The 17,550-nt window shown below is 44.2% G+C and overlaps 1 protein-coding gene across 1 annotated transcript; it reads left to right on the top strand.

The window, feature by feature from the left end:
- Positions 1-3,706: 3,706 nt before the first annotated feature.
- Positions 3,707-4,912, top strand: LOC133918468 (B-box zinc finger protein 32-like). Its single transcript, XM_062362353.1, has one exon. It carries the CDS (start codon positions 3,966-3,968, stop codon positions 4,590-4,592), a length of 627 nt encoding a protein of 208 aa, XP_062218337.1. The 5' UTR covers positions 3,707-3,965; the 3' UTR covers positions 4,593-4,912.
- The last annotated feature ends 12,638 nt before the right edge of the window (positions 4,913-17,550 follow it).

Below are 17,550 nucleotides of genomic sequence, written 5' to 3'. Positions count from 1 at the left end.
AATGGACCCACGGCCCCCTGCCAGTGCATGGCAGGGTCTGACACTGGGGCGTGGGCAGCTGACAATGTCAGGATGTCAGGATGTCAGACCGCGCGTGCCTATTAAATGCGGCATTGGGCCTTTGACTGGATGACACCCTGACGACGGGACCCTTCGGATCGTTGAATGATCTTGCGCGAACCTTCGGGGGCTGCCACGTGCAGCCCCGAGCACTCTCTCCCGAGCACTTCGGTGGGACCTTCGGGGCACCGAGTCCTCGGGGGCTGCCACGTGCAGCCCCGAGCACTCTCTCCCGAGCACTTCGGTGGGACCTTCGGGGCACCGAGTCCTCGGGGGCTGCCACGTGCAGCCCCGAGCACTCTCTCCCGAGCACTTCGGTGGGACCTTCGGGGCACCGAGTCCTCGGGGGCTGCCACGTGCAGCCCCGAGCACTCTCTCCCGAGCACTTCGGTGGGACCTTCGGGGCACCGAGTCCTCGGGGGCTGCCACGTGCAGCCCCGAGCACTCTCTCCCGAGCACTTCGGTGGGACCTTCGGGGCACCGAGTCCTCGGGGGCTGCCACGTGCAGCCCCGAGCACTCTCTCCCGAGCACTTCGGTGGGACCTTCGGGGCACCGAGTCCTCGGGAGCTGCCACGTGCAGCCCCGAGCACTCTCTCCCGAGCACTTCGATGGGACCTTCGGGGCACCGAGTCCTCGGGGGCTGCCACGTGCAGCCCCGAGCACTCTCTCCCGAGCACTTCCTTCTTGGTATTTGGGCTCTGCGGATCATCGGGGAACTAGGGTGCTCGGGAACCAGAAGCGGCGGCCCCGAGCACCTTCTCCCGGGACTTAGCTTCTACCTACCTTGCAGGGTGGTGACATGTGGTGGATGGCCGGCCTGGCCTCGGGACTTAGGGACCCCTGGTTCTAAATACACCGACAGAGGTGTAACCTCTCACAGGATCGAAACCCTCCAAATATAGCTTGTTATTAGGTTTAGAACTATTTAAACTGTTTTAAAGTCAATAATAGATGATACAATTGAATAACTGCATAAACTGCTTTACGCTTAAAACTAAATTATAAAGCCTTATTCTTGAATTACTCCTTTATGCATATATTAACACCTTGAATAGTATAGAGCTTGCTCAGTACCTTCTATACTCAATATTACTGTCATTCAGAAGTGAAATGCTGACTTTGTCGGAAATGAAGGCGGGGATGAAGAGTAGTTTAGAAGTCGCGTTCGCACCCTAACTGCTTGTGGTTTTGTGTCCTTACTTTACGCTATGTTGTGTTGGCTGTTCGGCCAGGACTGTATTATTATTATATGGTTTGTAAGCCTTATGTATTTTAAATCTTAGTATTTATGTATAAAATTTGATTGTAATATTATAGTTATTATACTGTGAGTATCAGTTACTTGATCAAGATGTTGATATATATGAGATACAGGAGATTCCGGATCTGGGAATCTTACAGGAGGTATGACAAACATGCTTTTTGAATAAAAGAATACTTTATTATTTAGCATATGCACAAGACATACATATGACCATCTATTATTACATAGTTTTAACCATAGACTACAAAAGAAAGATCAACAAATAACAAATGATAATATAATATCAGTCATAAACATAATAAAAATCAAACTTCAAACACAAAATCTCCTAATAAACATCCATCCATATTTAACAAATATATTCGTTATTATGATCTTTAGAATACGGCACGTCGACTCCATTCGACTTCCGACACGCACGCCCACTTCATTCCACTAAAGACAAACATGCTTTTAGAAACCGAAAGAAACAGGGAGCAGCTGGCTAAGCTTCCAGAACGGGGGAACTGGACAAGGAATAACAAAATCCTGGGGTCTTCAAGTCGGCCTAGGTTTCGTGGACATGGATCGCTCTACGATCGCTGGCTCCTCTCCTGCACTGCTCTCCAACCAACGGCTCCTGTTTGCCCCGCCCTCTCACCTTCATTTTATGATTTTGAGTAATTTTAATCTATTTTTTTTTAATCTTACCTCTTCCATTAACTAACTTGTTTCTAATACAAATCTTATTTTTAACATAATAAATGATATTAATAGAAAGTAAGATGATTATTTTATCTTTTACTTTAGTAGTTATACTTAACTATAAAACATCGTCTATTTTAAAATAAAAATTATTATTATTCTATCGTTTAATCGTGGCCGCTTATCTAACCAGTTATATATATATTATTCCACACTTGCATTGCGTGCAAAGTACACTTGAATGCCGGATTGGTCACAAGTGGCGATTTCTTTTATTTTCGTCTCAAAGGCTGAAGGACGGGAACGGAGTTGGATAAGCTAGAGAAGCTCTGGGGATTTGTCATGTCGTAACTCAACTGCAAGCACAAGCTTCGTCTCCGATCAATGCTAGAAACTAAACAAGATCGAGCTAGCGTTTTAGTAGCCTGTCCGTGTCTTAATTGTTGTTTGAATGGTCTATACGATATGATTAACAGTCAATTTTTTTCATTATAAAGGCCCACACGCTCAACTACAGATAGATGAAGAGCATCTTCGAAGCGTCTGGGTTTGAATCGTCTAACCTAAGAGCTAAAAGCAAATTCTGTAAGATCAGATCTCACACGTAGATTCTTGCCTCTACGTGACACATATCTTTCACCACATCTACACGTATATATATGGACCGTTAGATCCAAAATATATAGCACAGATAAAGATTCCATAAAATTTTTCTTTCTGAGATCTTACATAATTTACTTCACTAAAAACTGGCCTCTGGAGCCGACCGGGCTCACCAGCTCTCCCAACAGCCATGGTGTAATAGAGTTTAGCTCCCATGGATTTGTTATTTGCATGCGGATCAAGGCATATGTATCTTCATCGTAAAAGTAGGAGATGAGCTCGTGAAGACGAAGTAGCACGTACGTAGCCTAGTGCTATTCGACAAAACCTTCGGTGAAGTATCGTGTTGGTTCGATCGCAAATGGAGACCACAAAGAAGCGTTGAACCTGCTGCACTACAGTCCAAACGAACCCAAAATTAGCCCACGCTACACAGATTCTTTCTCCATGTGTCAGAAAAGGAACATTGAAGGAAGGCCACCAACGAAGAGAGGGAGAGAGAAGTCAAGGGAACTTATACACGTATGATTGTTTGTTTTAATGGGGTTTTATCTATATGGATCCCCCATATATACATATATAGAGAGAGATTTATATTTGTTAAAAAATGTTTGATTAGTTATATCTTGTTGATATATTGAGCTAAATTTCTTTTTAGTTGATTGAATTTGAGCTATATGGATCATTTATACATGTGGGTGGATTTATATTTGTTGAAAAAAATAATATTTTTTTAGTTGTATTTTTTTGATAAATTATGTTAAATTTATATTTAGTCGATTGAATTTGAGGTTATATAAACAGATGTAAAAATAAAATTGTGATTGATCACTCGTATAAAAATAATTTTATAATATTGAAAAATAAGCCCTCCTCCATTAGCCAAGTCAGATTGAAAAATGAAACTCAACCGATCAAATTGAAAATATATATTTGTATTCACGGAACGAGACTAACGAAAACATGCTTCCCGCAGCTTAGGACGTCCAAATGCCAGCGACCAGTCACACCATGGCCATCTCTAGGTAGCGCGCTCCTCCAAGCCGGTGGTCGGGGGGCGGGGCGGGGCCCCTTTAAATACCGGCCACGCGATCGCCCGAGCCTTCCAATCCGAACCCCGCTTCGCTTCCGCTTCCGCCCGCGGTTTTCACTCCTCCTCAAACCGCGCAACTTACACCGCCCGCCGGTTTCCCCGAAACGTCTCGCGAGGACTTGTATATATCCTAGCCGCGTGTCCGTCGCTCCCGGGAGGCGATCACCAGCTCATCGTCCACTCGACACCACTCGCTACGACCTCACACCAGGGTTCCGGAGTCTGAGGAGGAGAAGGGAACCAGGGAAAGGATTCAAGAAATGGCTGCTGACGCGGCCGGGAAGAGTGGGACGCGGTGCGAGCTCTGCGGGGGCGTGGCCGCCGTGCACTGCGCCGCCGACTCGGCGTTCCTCTGCCTGCGCTGCGACGCCAAGGTGCACGGCGCCAACTTCCTGGCCTCCAGGCACCTCCGCCGCCGCCTGGGCGCGGCCGCGGGAGCCGAGTCCGCGTCGAGCAGCTCCTGCGTGTCCACGGCGGACTCCGCGGAGTCGACCGCGGCGCCGGCGCCGGCGAAGGCGGCGGCCGGGAGGGGGCGGGAGCGGCGGCCGCGCGCGGAGGCGGTGCTCGAGGGTTGGGCCAAGCGGATGGGCTTCGCGGCCGGTGCCGCGCGCCGGCGTGCGGCCGCGGCCGCGGGTGCGCTCCGGGCGCTGGGCCGGGGCGTGGCCGCCGCGCGCGTCCCGCTCCGTGTCGCGATGGCCGCCGCGCTCTGGTCGGAGATTGCCTCCGCCGGAGCCGTCTTCGGCGGGGAGGCCGCGCTGCTCGGGCGGCTCGAGGCCGCCGCACACGTGCCGGCGAGGCTGGTTCTCACCGTCGCGTCAAGGATTGCGCGCGCCGCGAGCCAGCCATCGTCCGAGGACGCCGAGGAGGGCTGGGCCGAGTGCTCCTGATCCAGACCGGCCCACGGCTGCCGCGGGCCCAGTGCTCATTCACTGCTGTGCACGAGCTGAACCAGTACCAAGTCTGGAGATACTAGAATGGAACATGTGGGCAACGTTTGTTTGTTCTTTTCGTCCCTAATTAGCTAGATTAACTATCAGGTTGCAAAAATCTTGTGGCAAATGGATGGAACATGGGAGTATGAGGTGGCTGCCTCTAGCCCTTTTGTGATTAACTAATTAGGTCATATTTTTTTTATTTGGATTATAGATTGTAATCTTAAAAGTAAAAGCAAGAATAAACAATCATAATCTAAAGCTGATTATCATCATCTACAGTCATATTGTACTATAAAAACTTTTAATTCATAGTTTAATAGAAACGAACTTCTTCCCATAATTCAGATTATAACAATAAATTATTAAAAATAAACAGAGCCATGAAAGGCGATATTTTGATTGGACTAGTCACTTGTGTGGTCTGTTGTGCTGGTGGTGGCAAGACGGCAAGCCAATGGTTGGATATTTTCGGCTCTTATCGTGTGCCCAACGTAGCCATCAACATTCCTTTCGGTTAAACCACACATGGACAGCGTTGGTTAGGTTCGATGTCAAGGGTCTTCCAAGTGTTCTCTCCTCCGTACTTTTAAAGGAAAATGCAGGCTGTCCTGTCATCCAGGAGTTGTTACCGACTCTCCAGCCCGCTTCCCTGCCGCTCGTTCTGAGGTAGTGGTCGATGGTCCGCCACGCAAAAGTGAGCGTGAGCTTGGAATTTGATATTGCTCCACTATGGTTGAACGGTGCATGGCCTCGTGGAATTCGTGTCAAACTAACGTAGCGCCAGCTGTGCGGGAGGAGCGGTCAAGCCAAACACTGAGGTCTTGGCCCACCGCTTGAGTTCTTTCCCCTTCCGTTAGAGGCGAAGCTAAGGCCCCGTTTAGTTGAGTGAATCGCTTCTGATTCTCAATCGTTTCATCGAATTCGACAGTTAGACGTGATGTGGTGGAATGTTTCTCCGCAGGTGACTCTGGAATCGGTGGTTAGAAATGTGAAACGGTCTCCGCCTGGTTTCTCCGAGAATCGGAAATAGTTGTTTTGCGAAATGTTTCTCCAAGAAACGGAAATCGAACCAAACGAGGCCTAAAGCGCTAAAAGATGCGAGAGTATATTTTAACATATCTAAATCTAGACGATGCGGTAAAATTAAATTGTTAAATAACTGAGATCTTTTTTTTTTTCGCCGGTGTCCGTGAACTCGAGTGGGCGTGGCGCCCCCTGCTGCCGAAAGCGCGCGGTGACGTCTCGTCGAATCGCCGGCCCGGACGCGTCGCACCCCCGCGCGAGAGCCGGTGGACGGCGGGGGACCGGGGCATGGCTCGGTTCCGCACTCCAACCCGGGCCGGCGGGGTGGGTTGGCACGAGCCTATTACTCGGCCTGGCCTGTGCGCGTGCGGCCCGTCGAGCACCCGCCGTCGGCCACCGGCATATGCTGTTCTCGAGTTCTGATGGTAAACATCTCGGTCAGTGTTCAGTAGAGTTTCCGTCTAACCAAATCGAATGACCAGCAATTCGTGATCATACATAAAGCGAGTTGCATACACGACCTTGAGTCTAACATGTGACACTTCGGTGGCGTAGTTTGTCGGAGAAGGTAGCACCGATCGTCGTTTCAAAAGATCAATGACCATCTCGGGGGAAAAAAAGATCAATGACAACAACTCCAACGTACGTTCTTTGGCAACTAGAGAGGGGATTCGGATGCCGTCTTGCTTTTGTCTATAAAAGGAAACGATGGGGGGAGTTGTGCCTTTCCTGAAAAAGGACGGTCGTGCGTGATGGGGCCTGCTAGCGCGCTCTAATTAGCAAGGCCTAAAACAACTTGGGCAAGTAGCTCGAGGAAACTTCACAGGCTTTTGAAATCAGATGAAACCAGGCCTGACAGTAAAGCCACAGCAGCCCAAAATAACCAGTCCAGAGCCCTTACGTCCCAACCAAGCCGCCACCGATAGCGTCCTCAAATGGTCCGCGCCGACCGTTCCTGTCACGAAAAGAAAAAGGATGCCGGTGGCCGTTGTGCTTGCGCCGGATGTGCTTCTTGATGCCGGTGAGGTCGCCCAGCGCGTGGGAGGGGTCGCAGTGCAGACAGCTCGGCTCTGCGCACACGAACACCTGCTTTTTCCGCGCCGCCTCGGCCTCGCCGGCCTCCCGCTTCGGCAGCTTCCACGGCACCTCGTGGTCCCGGTGGGACTCCAGCAGCGCCACCACCTCCGCGGCAGGGTCTGTGAAAGAGGATTGCAACGGAACTCACACATGTATTGCTATCATTCAAGGCAATTTATAGCCGATTACGGTAGCACGAACATTTACAGGGATGCGGGCTTGCAGGCGCTGGAGATCCGGTCATACAGGTTGTGGAGGCGCTGAAGAACCGAACCCAACGCAGGATATGCGTTGACACCCCCAGTAGTCGTAGCATTTCCTTCAGTAATGCACAGACTGGAACGGAGTTCGTTGAACGTCGTGGGTGGAACTACCTATTGGCTTGTAGGAACGTGAATCACCCTAACATTCCCCATAGCAACCTTCTTGAGAACAAAATATATATCCAATTCAATATGTTTTGTACGCCTGTGATGAATAGGGTTAGACGCTATATACATCAAAGATATGTTATCATAGTAGCCTTCTTCACAGGATAGTGTAGCTCAGTCAAGCAATTGCCAGGAGCCAAATACACTCTGCCACAGCATCGGCAACCGCGCGATATTCAGCTTTGACAGTCGATCTTGAAACCGTAGCTTGCTGTTTCGAGGACCAAGAAGCTAAGGTTCCTCCGAGAAAAATGCAGTAACCCAATGTGGATCGATGAGTATCAGGACAAGTGGCCCAATCGATATTTGAATGTACTATGATGCCCAATAAACCCGAGCTTTAAATGTGTAAGCCTATAAAAAAAGTGCCACAAATGTATCACAAAATCCTCTTGATCAGGGCCATATGACGATCATGAGATGCGTGCATATGCAACAAGTTTGCTGGACAGCGGAGGCGATATCTGCGAATGATGTTGTCTAGAGGGGATGAATAGGTGTTTTTGAAAACTTCGTCCACTTTTCAATAGTTGGTCTAAACTCGTAGCGAAAATAAACTAATTGATTTTTTACAAGGAAAAAACTAAATATGTTAGGTTCAACTAAGTACACAATCACGCTAAATAAATGTGAAGGTTACAACCCTAGTGTGACAAAGATTATTCAAATCTAGCAAAATATATAAAAAAACTCTAATCAGAAGGTCTTATACTATTCATCAGATGTTCCGATACTACTGTTCATCGGATGTTCCGATATATTTAAAAACAGCTAGATTGAATCTCATAAAATTTACTCAATGTACATACAAATAAGAATATAAGAAACTAAATCAATGTACATACAAGAGTAAGGAAATACGAAGACAAATAGTTTGTTACTGAAGTTCAGATATCTATCGATATCCTATGTTTCTATTGAGAAAACTCGGTCACACTTGAGTCATGTCTCTTTCAACCCTTTTCCTCACGAGGTTGCACACATACACTTCTCGTCTCTATTATGGCCAACTCATCTTCCACTCTAAAGATGGTGAATTCCGCTACCACTTTCAGGCCTCTTCACAATTTTCACTTGAGGAGATTACCGGTAATCTACCACTAAGCCATCTAGAAGACGGTGGTCTACAAGAGTAATAAACTCTCAAACTTGTGCGTAATCAACACCAAGTGCTTAAACACACAATTAATACGACACGTGCGAGCAACCCAAGCTCCATACACCTCACTCCATACCCACTAAACCACAAAGGCTTGATTCTCATAAATTCTTGATAAAGAGAGGAGAAGAGCATCAAAGGTGGCACATCAGGTTCTAACACCTCTCACAAGCACCACAAAGGCAGGCAAGCAACCAGCCCCACATAAGAAGGCAAATAGGTATTTATAACCCTACTCTGAAAACCTAGCCATTAGACTCAAACTGCACATATCAGAACATTTTATCCCATGTATCCCAACAGTCGAATTTAGTAAAAACAACACATCAGAACATCCGATGTTTGGATTGAAACATCCAATCAAAAAATAACTCAAACCCGAGAGCCCCATGTTTCTAAAAATTGGAGGTTTTGACACATCGGAACTTCCAAAATCAGCACAGTTGACCCTTTGAAAAACGACGATAACTTTTGAACCTGATGTCCGATTTCGATGATCTCGAACTATATGGAAAGTTTATTCAAAGGGCTACACACCCCTATTGAATTCATGATGTTAACCACATTAGATCAAAACTAGAAACACTCTAAAAATTGATTCGGACACTTTCACCTATTGTACAAAATGTAATCCCCTAAGATTAAACTAGATACCACATAGAACATACCAAAGCACCACTAAGGCTTGACCATAACCACTTTTCGGCACCAAGATTGACAACAACAAAGGGTTAAATCTAAAAGACCTTTTAGATACACTGGATTCGTAGAAAGAACTCTCAACATAAACTTATCATGCACTAAGCACATGGTTTGAGCACTCGATACAACAATCGAGCAACGCTTTCGGCAGTCCCTCTTGATAGTATGGTTATCAATCTTATAATCCGGTCTCCCACCAAATTTCTTGAGATCAACAAAATTAGAAAATCTATTCTAGTTATATCTTTGCCTTGAATATCCTATTAGACTTGATGAACACATCATCCAAGCCTCGCTACTTCTTATAGGCTTGTCATCAACTCTTCACTTGAGCTTGATGATGATGTTCATCCTTGCTTCCCATCTCTATCATCTCTTGATCCTCTGGAAGCTTGATAAAATTCACTTGATTGCTTCTCATGCACCAAGCATGGAAGGCTTCTCTTTTCACATTATCTTTATTTGGTTCACCATCAAGGTATAAACTGCAAACATCAAGCATATAAATTGTCCACTAAGTTTATCTTGATCTTACCCTTCCAACTTAGCATATTGAATATCTAAATTCAACTCATACTTTTTTATAGAACCTAACCTTAATTTACTCTCAATCACAAATCACATGAGTTAGTCTATAAAATCTAATTGACAACTTTATACCTTAAATCACTTGATCTTCACAAGTAACTTGACCTTCACTCTTATTGTCAATCTTTATATGAAACCTAACTCCACTCACTCTCAAGCACATAGCACATAGGTTAGTCCATAAAACTCAATTGGCAATCCCATACCTTAGTCACTTAATTTTCACAAGAGACTTAGTATTCACGCTTATCATCAATCTTCTTAAGCTTCTTCTTTATCTCATGAGCATCACCTAAAGCTCATTAATCTTGACACATCTCTCTTAATCACATGATATTTCTCAATAAATCTATACTCAATCCTCCATGCATCACCTATGAAATAACCTATTAACAATTCTCAACACAATTGTTAGTTTATAGATATTGTTATTAATTACTAAAATCACACTTAGAGGCTAGATAAACCTTCAACGTGTCATTGTAAGGTACTGTACGGCACCAACCATGCTGCAATAGAACAAAGGATCATGGTAGGGAGTGCCACCAGTGGCTGATAGCTTTGGTTTTGTGTCGACTGGAGTGGAGATGGAATGACAATTAGCCATACCAGCACACTCTAATAGATTTTCTGCATATTTAGCTTGGGACAAGAAAAAAGCCTGAAGAAAAGCATGTCACTTGTATACCAAGGAAATAGTACAGAGGCCTGAGAACTTTAATAACAAATTTAGATTGTAGTTGGCTAATGAGACGAGAAAGAAACGAGGCTGATGAGGCCAAGAGGATCATATCATCAACATAGAGTAAAATAAATGCTTGTTCAAAATCTCAACGAAGAACAAAAAGAGAGGAATTAGAGCGTGTTGGGGAGAAACCAATGGATTTGATATAAGCCGAGAAGCGCATGTATCAGACACATGGAGCTTGTTTCAACCCATAAAAAGACCGCGATAATTTGCAAGCATCATGTGGACGATCAGTGTCAACAAGACAGTGGGCTGACAACAGAAAACACGCTCAATGATAGAACCATGAAGAAAGGCATTAGAAACATCGAGCTAATGGCATGGCCATTGCCGGGAAGTGACGATCGACAAAACGGTGTTGATAGTAGCTAGTTTAATGACCGGGATAAAGGTTTCGGTGAAATCAATGCCCAAATGCTGAGAAACCCCCCGCACGACCCAATGAGTTTTATATCGATCTAAGGAGTCATCTTGGTTGCATTTGTGACGAAAGACCCATTTGTCGAAAAAAATATTGGCACCAGGAAGTCATGGCACGAGAGTCAATGTGGAGTTGGACTTCAAGGCATTGAACTCGGCCTGCATAGCAGCTCTCCAGTTGGGGTCCCGGAGAGCTGAGCAGGTAGATGAGGGAATGTGGGAGACATCATTAGATAGGGTGGCAACATTGGCGAATTTAGGACTTGGTTTGCGAATCCCAGCACGGCCATGAGTGATCATGGGGTGTAAGGGAACTGTCACTGGAGATGTATGTGAGGGTGAGGAATCAATCATTGTTGAGTCAGATGCAGGTATCACCTATGAGGAATGCTGAGCAGAGGAAGAATCCTCTTGTCGGACAAGGAACAGTGGTGGGGCAGTCGGCACTGGTGATGGAGCAGGCGGCCGCATAACAGGTGGGATAGTAGGATGTGGAGGTGGATCCCGAGCAAGCGGTGGGAATGGATCATCAGCAGGAATTGACACCGGTGACAGCGAAGGATGTGACGACAATGTGTTATGCTGCTGAAAAGGAAACACCGTCTCGTCAAACTAAACATGACAGGAGGTGATCACACGTATTGTCACCGGATTATAACACTTGTATCTGCGATGATCGGAAGGATAACCCAAGAAGACACACAAAGTGGATCGTGGAGTCAATTTGTGTGGAGAAACATAAGCAATATTTGGGTAACACAACCCCTGAACTCATGCAGATGATCGGAGGACGGAGGATAGCCAAGAAGAAGCTCATGTGGGGTTGCAGAGCATGGTAACAATTCAACCAAAAGGTAGCGGTAGCAAGGGCTTCAGCCCAAAATGCAGGAGGCATGGAAGCATGAAACAGTAGAACACGAACACAATCATTCAGACTGCGAAGTATTCGTTTGGCTTTGTCATTCTGTTGAGAAGTTTGTGTGCATGAGAGGCGTATGCTAATGCCATAAGAAGAGAGATGAGACCGCATTGCGTGGTTATCAAATTCTCGACCATTGTCAGGTTGGAGTGACAGGATGGGCAGATTGAACTGGGCATGAACAAAAGCATGAAAATGCACAAAGGCTGAAAGCACTTCAGACTTATTTCGCAAAGGGAATGCCCAAACAAAGTGAGAAAAGTCATCCAAACAAAGTGAGAAAAGTCATCCAAAATGGCTAAGTAGTATTTGTAACCGGAATTGCTGAGAACTGGCGACGTCCAGATGTCAGCATGAACAAGCTGAAAAAGAAAATGACATTTTGTGGTAGAAAGTGAAAACGGTAAACGCACATGCTTGCCTAATTAATTAGCATGCGTGACAAGATATGGTGATGATTTATTACAAGAAAAATCAAAAGAGCGCAGCGCTTTATTGAGAACAGCTTGGCCGGGGTGGCCAAGACGTTGATGCCTGAGATATTGATCGACGGGGATAGCTGCAGCATAGAGGCTGACCGAAGGTGTGGACGAGAGAGGGTACACCTCCCCATTGCTGTCACAGCGAAGGATCACCCTCTGTGTGTGAAGATCCTTAATAGAAAAACCCATGCCACCATCCCAAGGCCGTCGCCATTGCCATTGTAACAACAACGCGCAAGAGTAGTCAAATAAAAAAGAGAGTTTCTTTTCTCTGTACTTGTATTGTATTCACGGTGTGTAATTTTTCCGCGTAATTTGATGCATGTGCCCTGACCAGGAGTGCCGGCTGGCCGCCGCTTCTTCTTGGCGCCTTGGCGGTGGCACTGGCCGTGGCGACTTGCAGCGACCGGAATGGCGCTGGTGGCACGGCAGCTGCCTCTGCCGTGGGCGTGCAAGAACTCAACATGGTGGCCATGCCCAAACCGAAGGGAACTAGGAACTGTGAGAGGGGAAGGAAGGAAAAGGTTCCTTGCCCTACCGAGCCTCTCTCTCTCTCTCTCTCTCTCTCTCTCTCTCTCTCTCTCTCTCTCTCTCTCTCTCTCTCTCTCTCTCTCCTGTGCCTTCCCTGCATAGCATGCAGCTATGGCTGTGCGGCAAAAGGCTACGGGTGCCTTTGCGGCGGCGCATCGGGAGGGAGCGAATGGCACAGGACAGGAGCAGTGCATGCTGATGGTCGATTTGATGATTTGCCGGTTTGCTCAACGCTTGCGTATGTAAGTATGTCACTCAATGCGTGTATCAGGCCCGTCACAAGGGGTGTGCGAGCTGTGCGGCCGCAAACGGCCCCCATGAAATTAGGTCCCATAGTTATCAGTACATAAGGAATTAGGTATTGTTTAGAAAGTGTCAACTTAACTACTTTGATTATTTCAGATATTAGGTGAATTAAACATTACTTGGTGACGAAGATCTAAATGAATGTTATCAACGTCAGATCCGCTACACAAAATTTTCAGACAATACTGGTATTTATTTTACTATCTATCCTCTGTTTATTTTCTACTACCTTTATTTTCGTTTACTTGTCACCAATAATTACTGTAGTAATTTTAATCTTACGTTTTTTACAAACAGTTTATAGATATCTAAAATTTTCGTATCATTAGATTTGTTGTGAAACATATTCATTAGTATTGTATATTTTAAGTATTCATAATTTTTTTGAAAAAAAACATATGATAAAAATTGCCACAGTAAATTATTTGTGACAAATAATAAAAATGGAGGTAGTATATAAATTAGAAACATGATTTTATAAAAAAATATATGAATAGATTTGTCTTGAAAATACACTTTCACAATAGCATGACTTTATAGTATCTGTAACTAAAGCAAGTACTTTGCAAATGATAATATATCTTAAAAAATGAATGAGACCGTGGGGAAGACGTCCCCAGCTCTTCATTAAGATAAACTCGAGTGGGCTAGATGATTTATTTGCTCCCCAACCGCGACACCCGTAAAAGGACCACAATAATATCTTGCAGTCCCTTAGTGATAAATACTTGATGTTTTGATCTGGATTCAGTCAAATTTTTAAAACTTTAACCATCAATAATTTCCAAAATATTTAGTTTAGAAATATAAAAATTATACTTATAGATTTATCTTGAAAAATACTATCATAATATTATATTTTTATTAGATATTATAGTTATATTTTAATATAAAATAGTATTTAAAATTATACGTTAAAGACCGTAAAAAATTAAAAGCGTTATGCATTTTTTATCAAAGGAAGTAAGAGATTTTTTAGTGTCATTAGGCTGTGAGGAAGCAACATTTTGTTCTTTTGTCGGTTGCTGCGTGACATATATGATGTATGAAGGTACAAGAAAATGTTAGCATATACTTTTTAATTTGGCTTAATGTCATCTCATACGCAACCATAATTAAACTTGCCTATTAACGTCCATACCTATGGTCATGCCACAACAAAATACACCTTTGAGCTGTTTTTAAGGGGACAAAATACAAATTTAAGCTACTATGCCTAGCACTGCATGACCGATTATCGTCGATGAAACAAGATGCTCACAGTTCAAGTTTGTTACTCGTGCTTTACTTCTCCATGGTACCTTCATCTCCTTTTGACAATTGGCCTCGGCTGGCGGCTGAAGGCATGTGGACTTCGTCCCACTCACTTCAATGGGTGCAGGGCTAAGCACAAGAGCCTATGCGAAGTCTTGCATAACAATTCTGGGACCGATGATGTCGACTACAACAAGATGATATTCCATCAACATATTACCCAGGCAGTCCTCATGTGGCAAGCCACACATGATGTTTTCATTTGGCTCCAGGCTCTAGATGACATCGTTTGAAGGATGAACGCCAACATGTATACTCCACATCTTCGGCATATAAGATGCAATTTTGGGGTTGCACCGACACCGACTTCACTATCATTTTCTGAAAGGCATGTGCGTCGTTGAAATGCAAGTTTTTTTCTTAGCTGGCTATTCAGAATAGGATCTGGACTGCGGATCGTCTGTCAAAGAGGGGGTGGGATGCAAACACTGCCTGCAACCTCTACCGGCAAACCCTTAGACCTCTTATCATCTTTTTGTGGGTTGTCGATACACCTGACATATTTGGGGGCAAATTGTGTCATGGCTAGCCCATCTGGCAATCGACCCCAACCAATGGCCACCTTCAAATTCCACGCATGAATGGTGGTTGGCAATGACAAACACACATTACACTTCGCGAAAAGGGGTCAGATCCCTTATCATGCTCGTCTCTGGGGAGATTTGGAAGGAACAGAATCGATGCTTTTGACCTTCGAGAGCAGGTCATGGCCCAGATTATCTGCTCTATCAAGTATGAAACCGCTCTCTGGGTTTTTGCAAGCGTGTGCCATCCAGTGCGCCTTTTAGCGCAAGGTAGGCTCTCTCATTACGGTTTGGGATGTGCCGTTGCTTTGTATCTGAATTTTTCAAACTTTTTGTGTAGCCTATTGGATTTTTTTTCTTATTAATACAATAGACGGTCCTCCTATCGGTTTCCCTAAAAAAAACATGATCCTGAATACAAAACTATCTGTGATGAAGTCTCTCGCACACGTGCTTGAATTCCAAATTACTGGTCAACACGAAACGAAACAAGGATAGGACAAGTAACTAGCTGACGACCGATGAACACACTTCACAGGACCACGTATCTACAGATCACGTATCTCCTATAGGTCAGCCCATGCGGCCATGAGAGGCCAACCAACATAGGTCAGAACCCATGAGAACGTAATTTTCCTTATTTCCCTTTTTCCCCTTTTTGTTTTTTCTAATTTTTATTACTAATTTATTGTTATTATTGATTTATAATTTTGTGCTTTTTATATGCATCTAACATTTTGAAAAGTTTGATTCAACATTTTACAAAATCTAGTTCACAATTTTGGAACACTAATTCAATATTTTCAAATTCACAGTCCATTCTTGCATGTTGTGTCTTCATATGTATTCAACAATTTGAAAAAATCGACTCAACTTTTTGTAAAACCTAGTTCAACAATTTTCTAACACTAGTTAAACATTTTATGTGAAAATGTTGAAAATGTATATTGAAAATGTTGAAATAGTACATTCAAAATGTTGATTTATGAAAAAAAAAAACAATATATTCATATTGGATCTTATTTAATTGAATTCAAATTCTAAAACAACAACATGGTTCAAACGAATTTAAAACCAGAGTTACGATTTAAGAGAAAAGTGCATTTGAAGTTCGAGATTCAAACTAATTAATAACCTAGCCATCCCTCTCCTCCCCTCCCCTCCCCTCCCCTCCCAACATAGCTGGTTGTTCATTCCACCCACCTTGGTCTCGGCCATCCACTCCTATAGCACTAATTTTAAGCAATATCCTATGTAAAAGCTAAAACTAAAATATTATGTACCGTTGGTACAATATCTCATACCTCTCCTTTGTTTTCCTACCGCCAAGCCTGCCTATCGTGTCCCTCCTATGCCTGCAGCCCACCGCCATCCTCTACTCGCAGAATTGCACCATCATCATGGTCCTTCTCATGCTCTGTCGTCTCGCTTTCTATTGGAACTTCTTATCATTTTTGTTGGAACTTTCTATCTTTGAATAAAACTTTTCCTATTTGAGTGAACCCTTTTCCCCTTTAATTGGAACTTCCCCCATTTGATTGGAACTTCTCACTCCATGGTTGGAACTTCTCTCACTTTGATTGCAACATTTTTCTGTCTCTAGAACTTTGTTTCAGGCTCGACCAAGAGACTCGCTGGCGCCAAAGATAGCACTGGTGAGCAGTGGGAAGGATCAACAATGATGATGAGTAATGAGCAGCAAGGGCGCCATTGTGCGAGCACTAGGCGGGGAGACGTGAGGGAGAAAAGGGGCACTGTGGAGTTATACAGTCGTCACTCAAGTTGTATCATGCGCTTGCCAGTTAAAAAAAGGTAACCTATATATAGGAATCCTGCTTCGTAGATTATCATACAAAACTAGATCAGATAGTAAAAAAACTATCAACGATGCAAAATAACTAGTCTAAAGCTCATACTTCAGCATCCTACCCATGAGAGCACCCACCTCCTCCGCACCTAGCCATCGTCGAGGTGCCGACGACTTGACCTCAAACCTAGGGATGGGCGAATAATCCAAAAGCCAAATAGAGAAACTGAAATCGAAACGATTTTTACGGTTTTCTATTTGGTTTCTAAATGATACTAACTGATTTTTTGTTTGCACTTTAATTTTTAACTTTCAAAAACCAAACTAACTTAATAAATCAAATTAACACAAACACCATAAAAATACATCTTTAAACCAATCTAATAAGCCTAGGGCAATAACTATTCAGCATCAGGTCTTTCTGTAGCCACTGCATCTCGTAGTGCACTGTGGAACCGGTTTATCTGAAGAGAGAAGTTAGACTATGTCCAACGGTTTCCCTTTAGGATCCAAAATCCTTTCACGACGGGATTTTCGTTCCCTTTAGCGCTCCAACGGTTTCCCTTTACGGTTCCCGTTGAGAAGGGATTCGCAGGATCATTCCCTCCAGGACGGGATTCCCTCTCCTTTCTCTTCGTGATTCCTCTCGAAGGGAAGCTGTTGAAGATAAGAGGAAATAAAAGAAAAAAGAACGAGGAAAGGAATCAGAAAGGAAATAAAATAAAAGAAATATAATTGGAGATAATCTTATCGCTGACACGTGAATTTAGATATGAATAGCTCACATATCAACGACACCTATCCTCTGTCGTTACGTTAGACGAGCTCTATCCGTACACTGCTTGTACCCTGTCTCTCACCCACATGGTCAAGCTCTCT

This window comes from Phragmites australis, chromosome 5 (genome assembly GCF_958298935.1).
Source record: "Phragmites australis chromosome 5, lpPhrAust1.1, whole genome shotgun sequence".
Lineage (NCBI taxonomy): Eukaryota > Viridiplantae > Streptophyta > Magnoliopsida > Poales > Poaceae > Phragmites > Phragmites australis.
The sequence above is the reverse complement of the archived record's forward strand: the minus strand, read 5'-3'. Positions and strand labels throughout refer to the sequence as shown.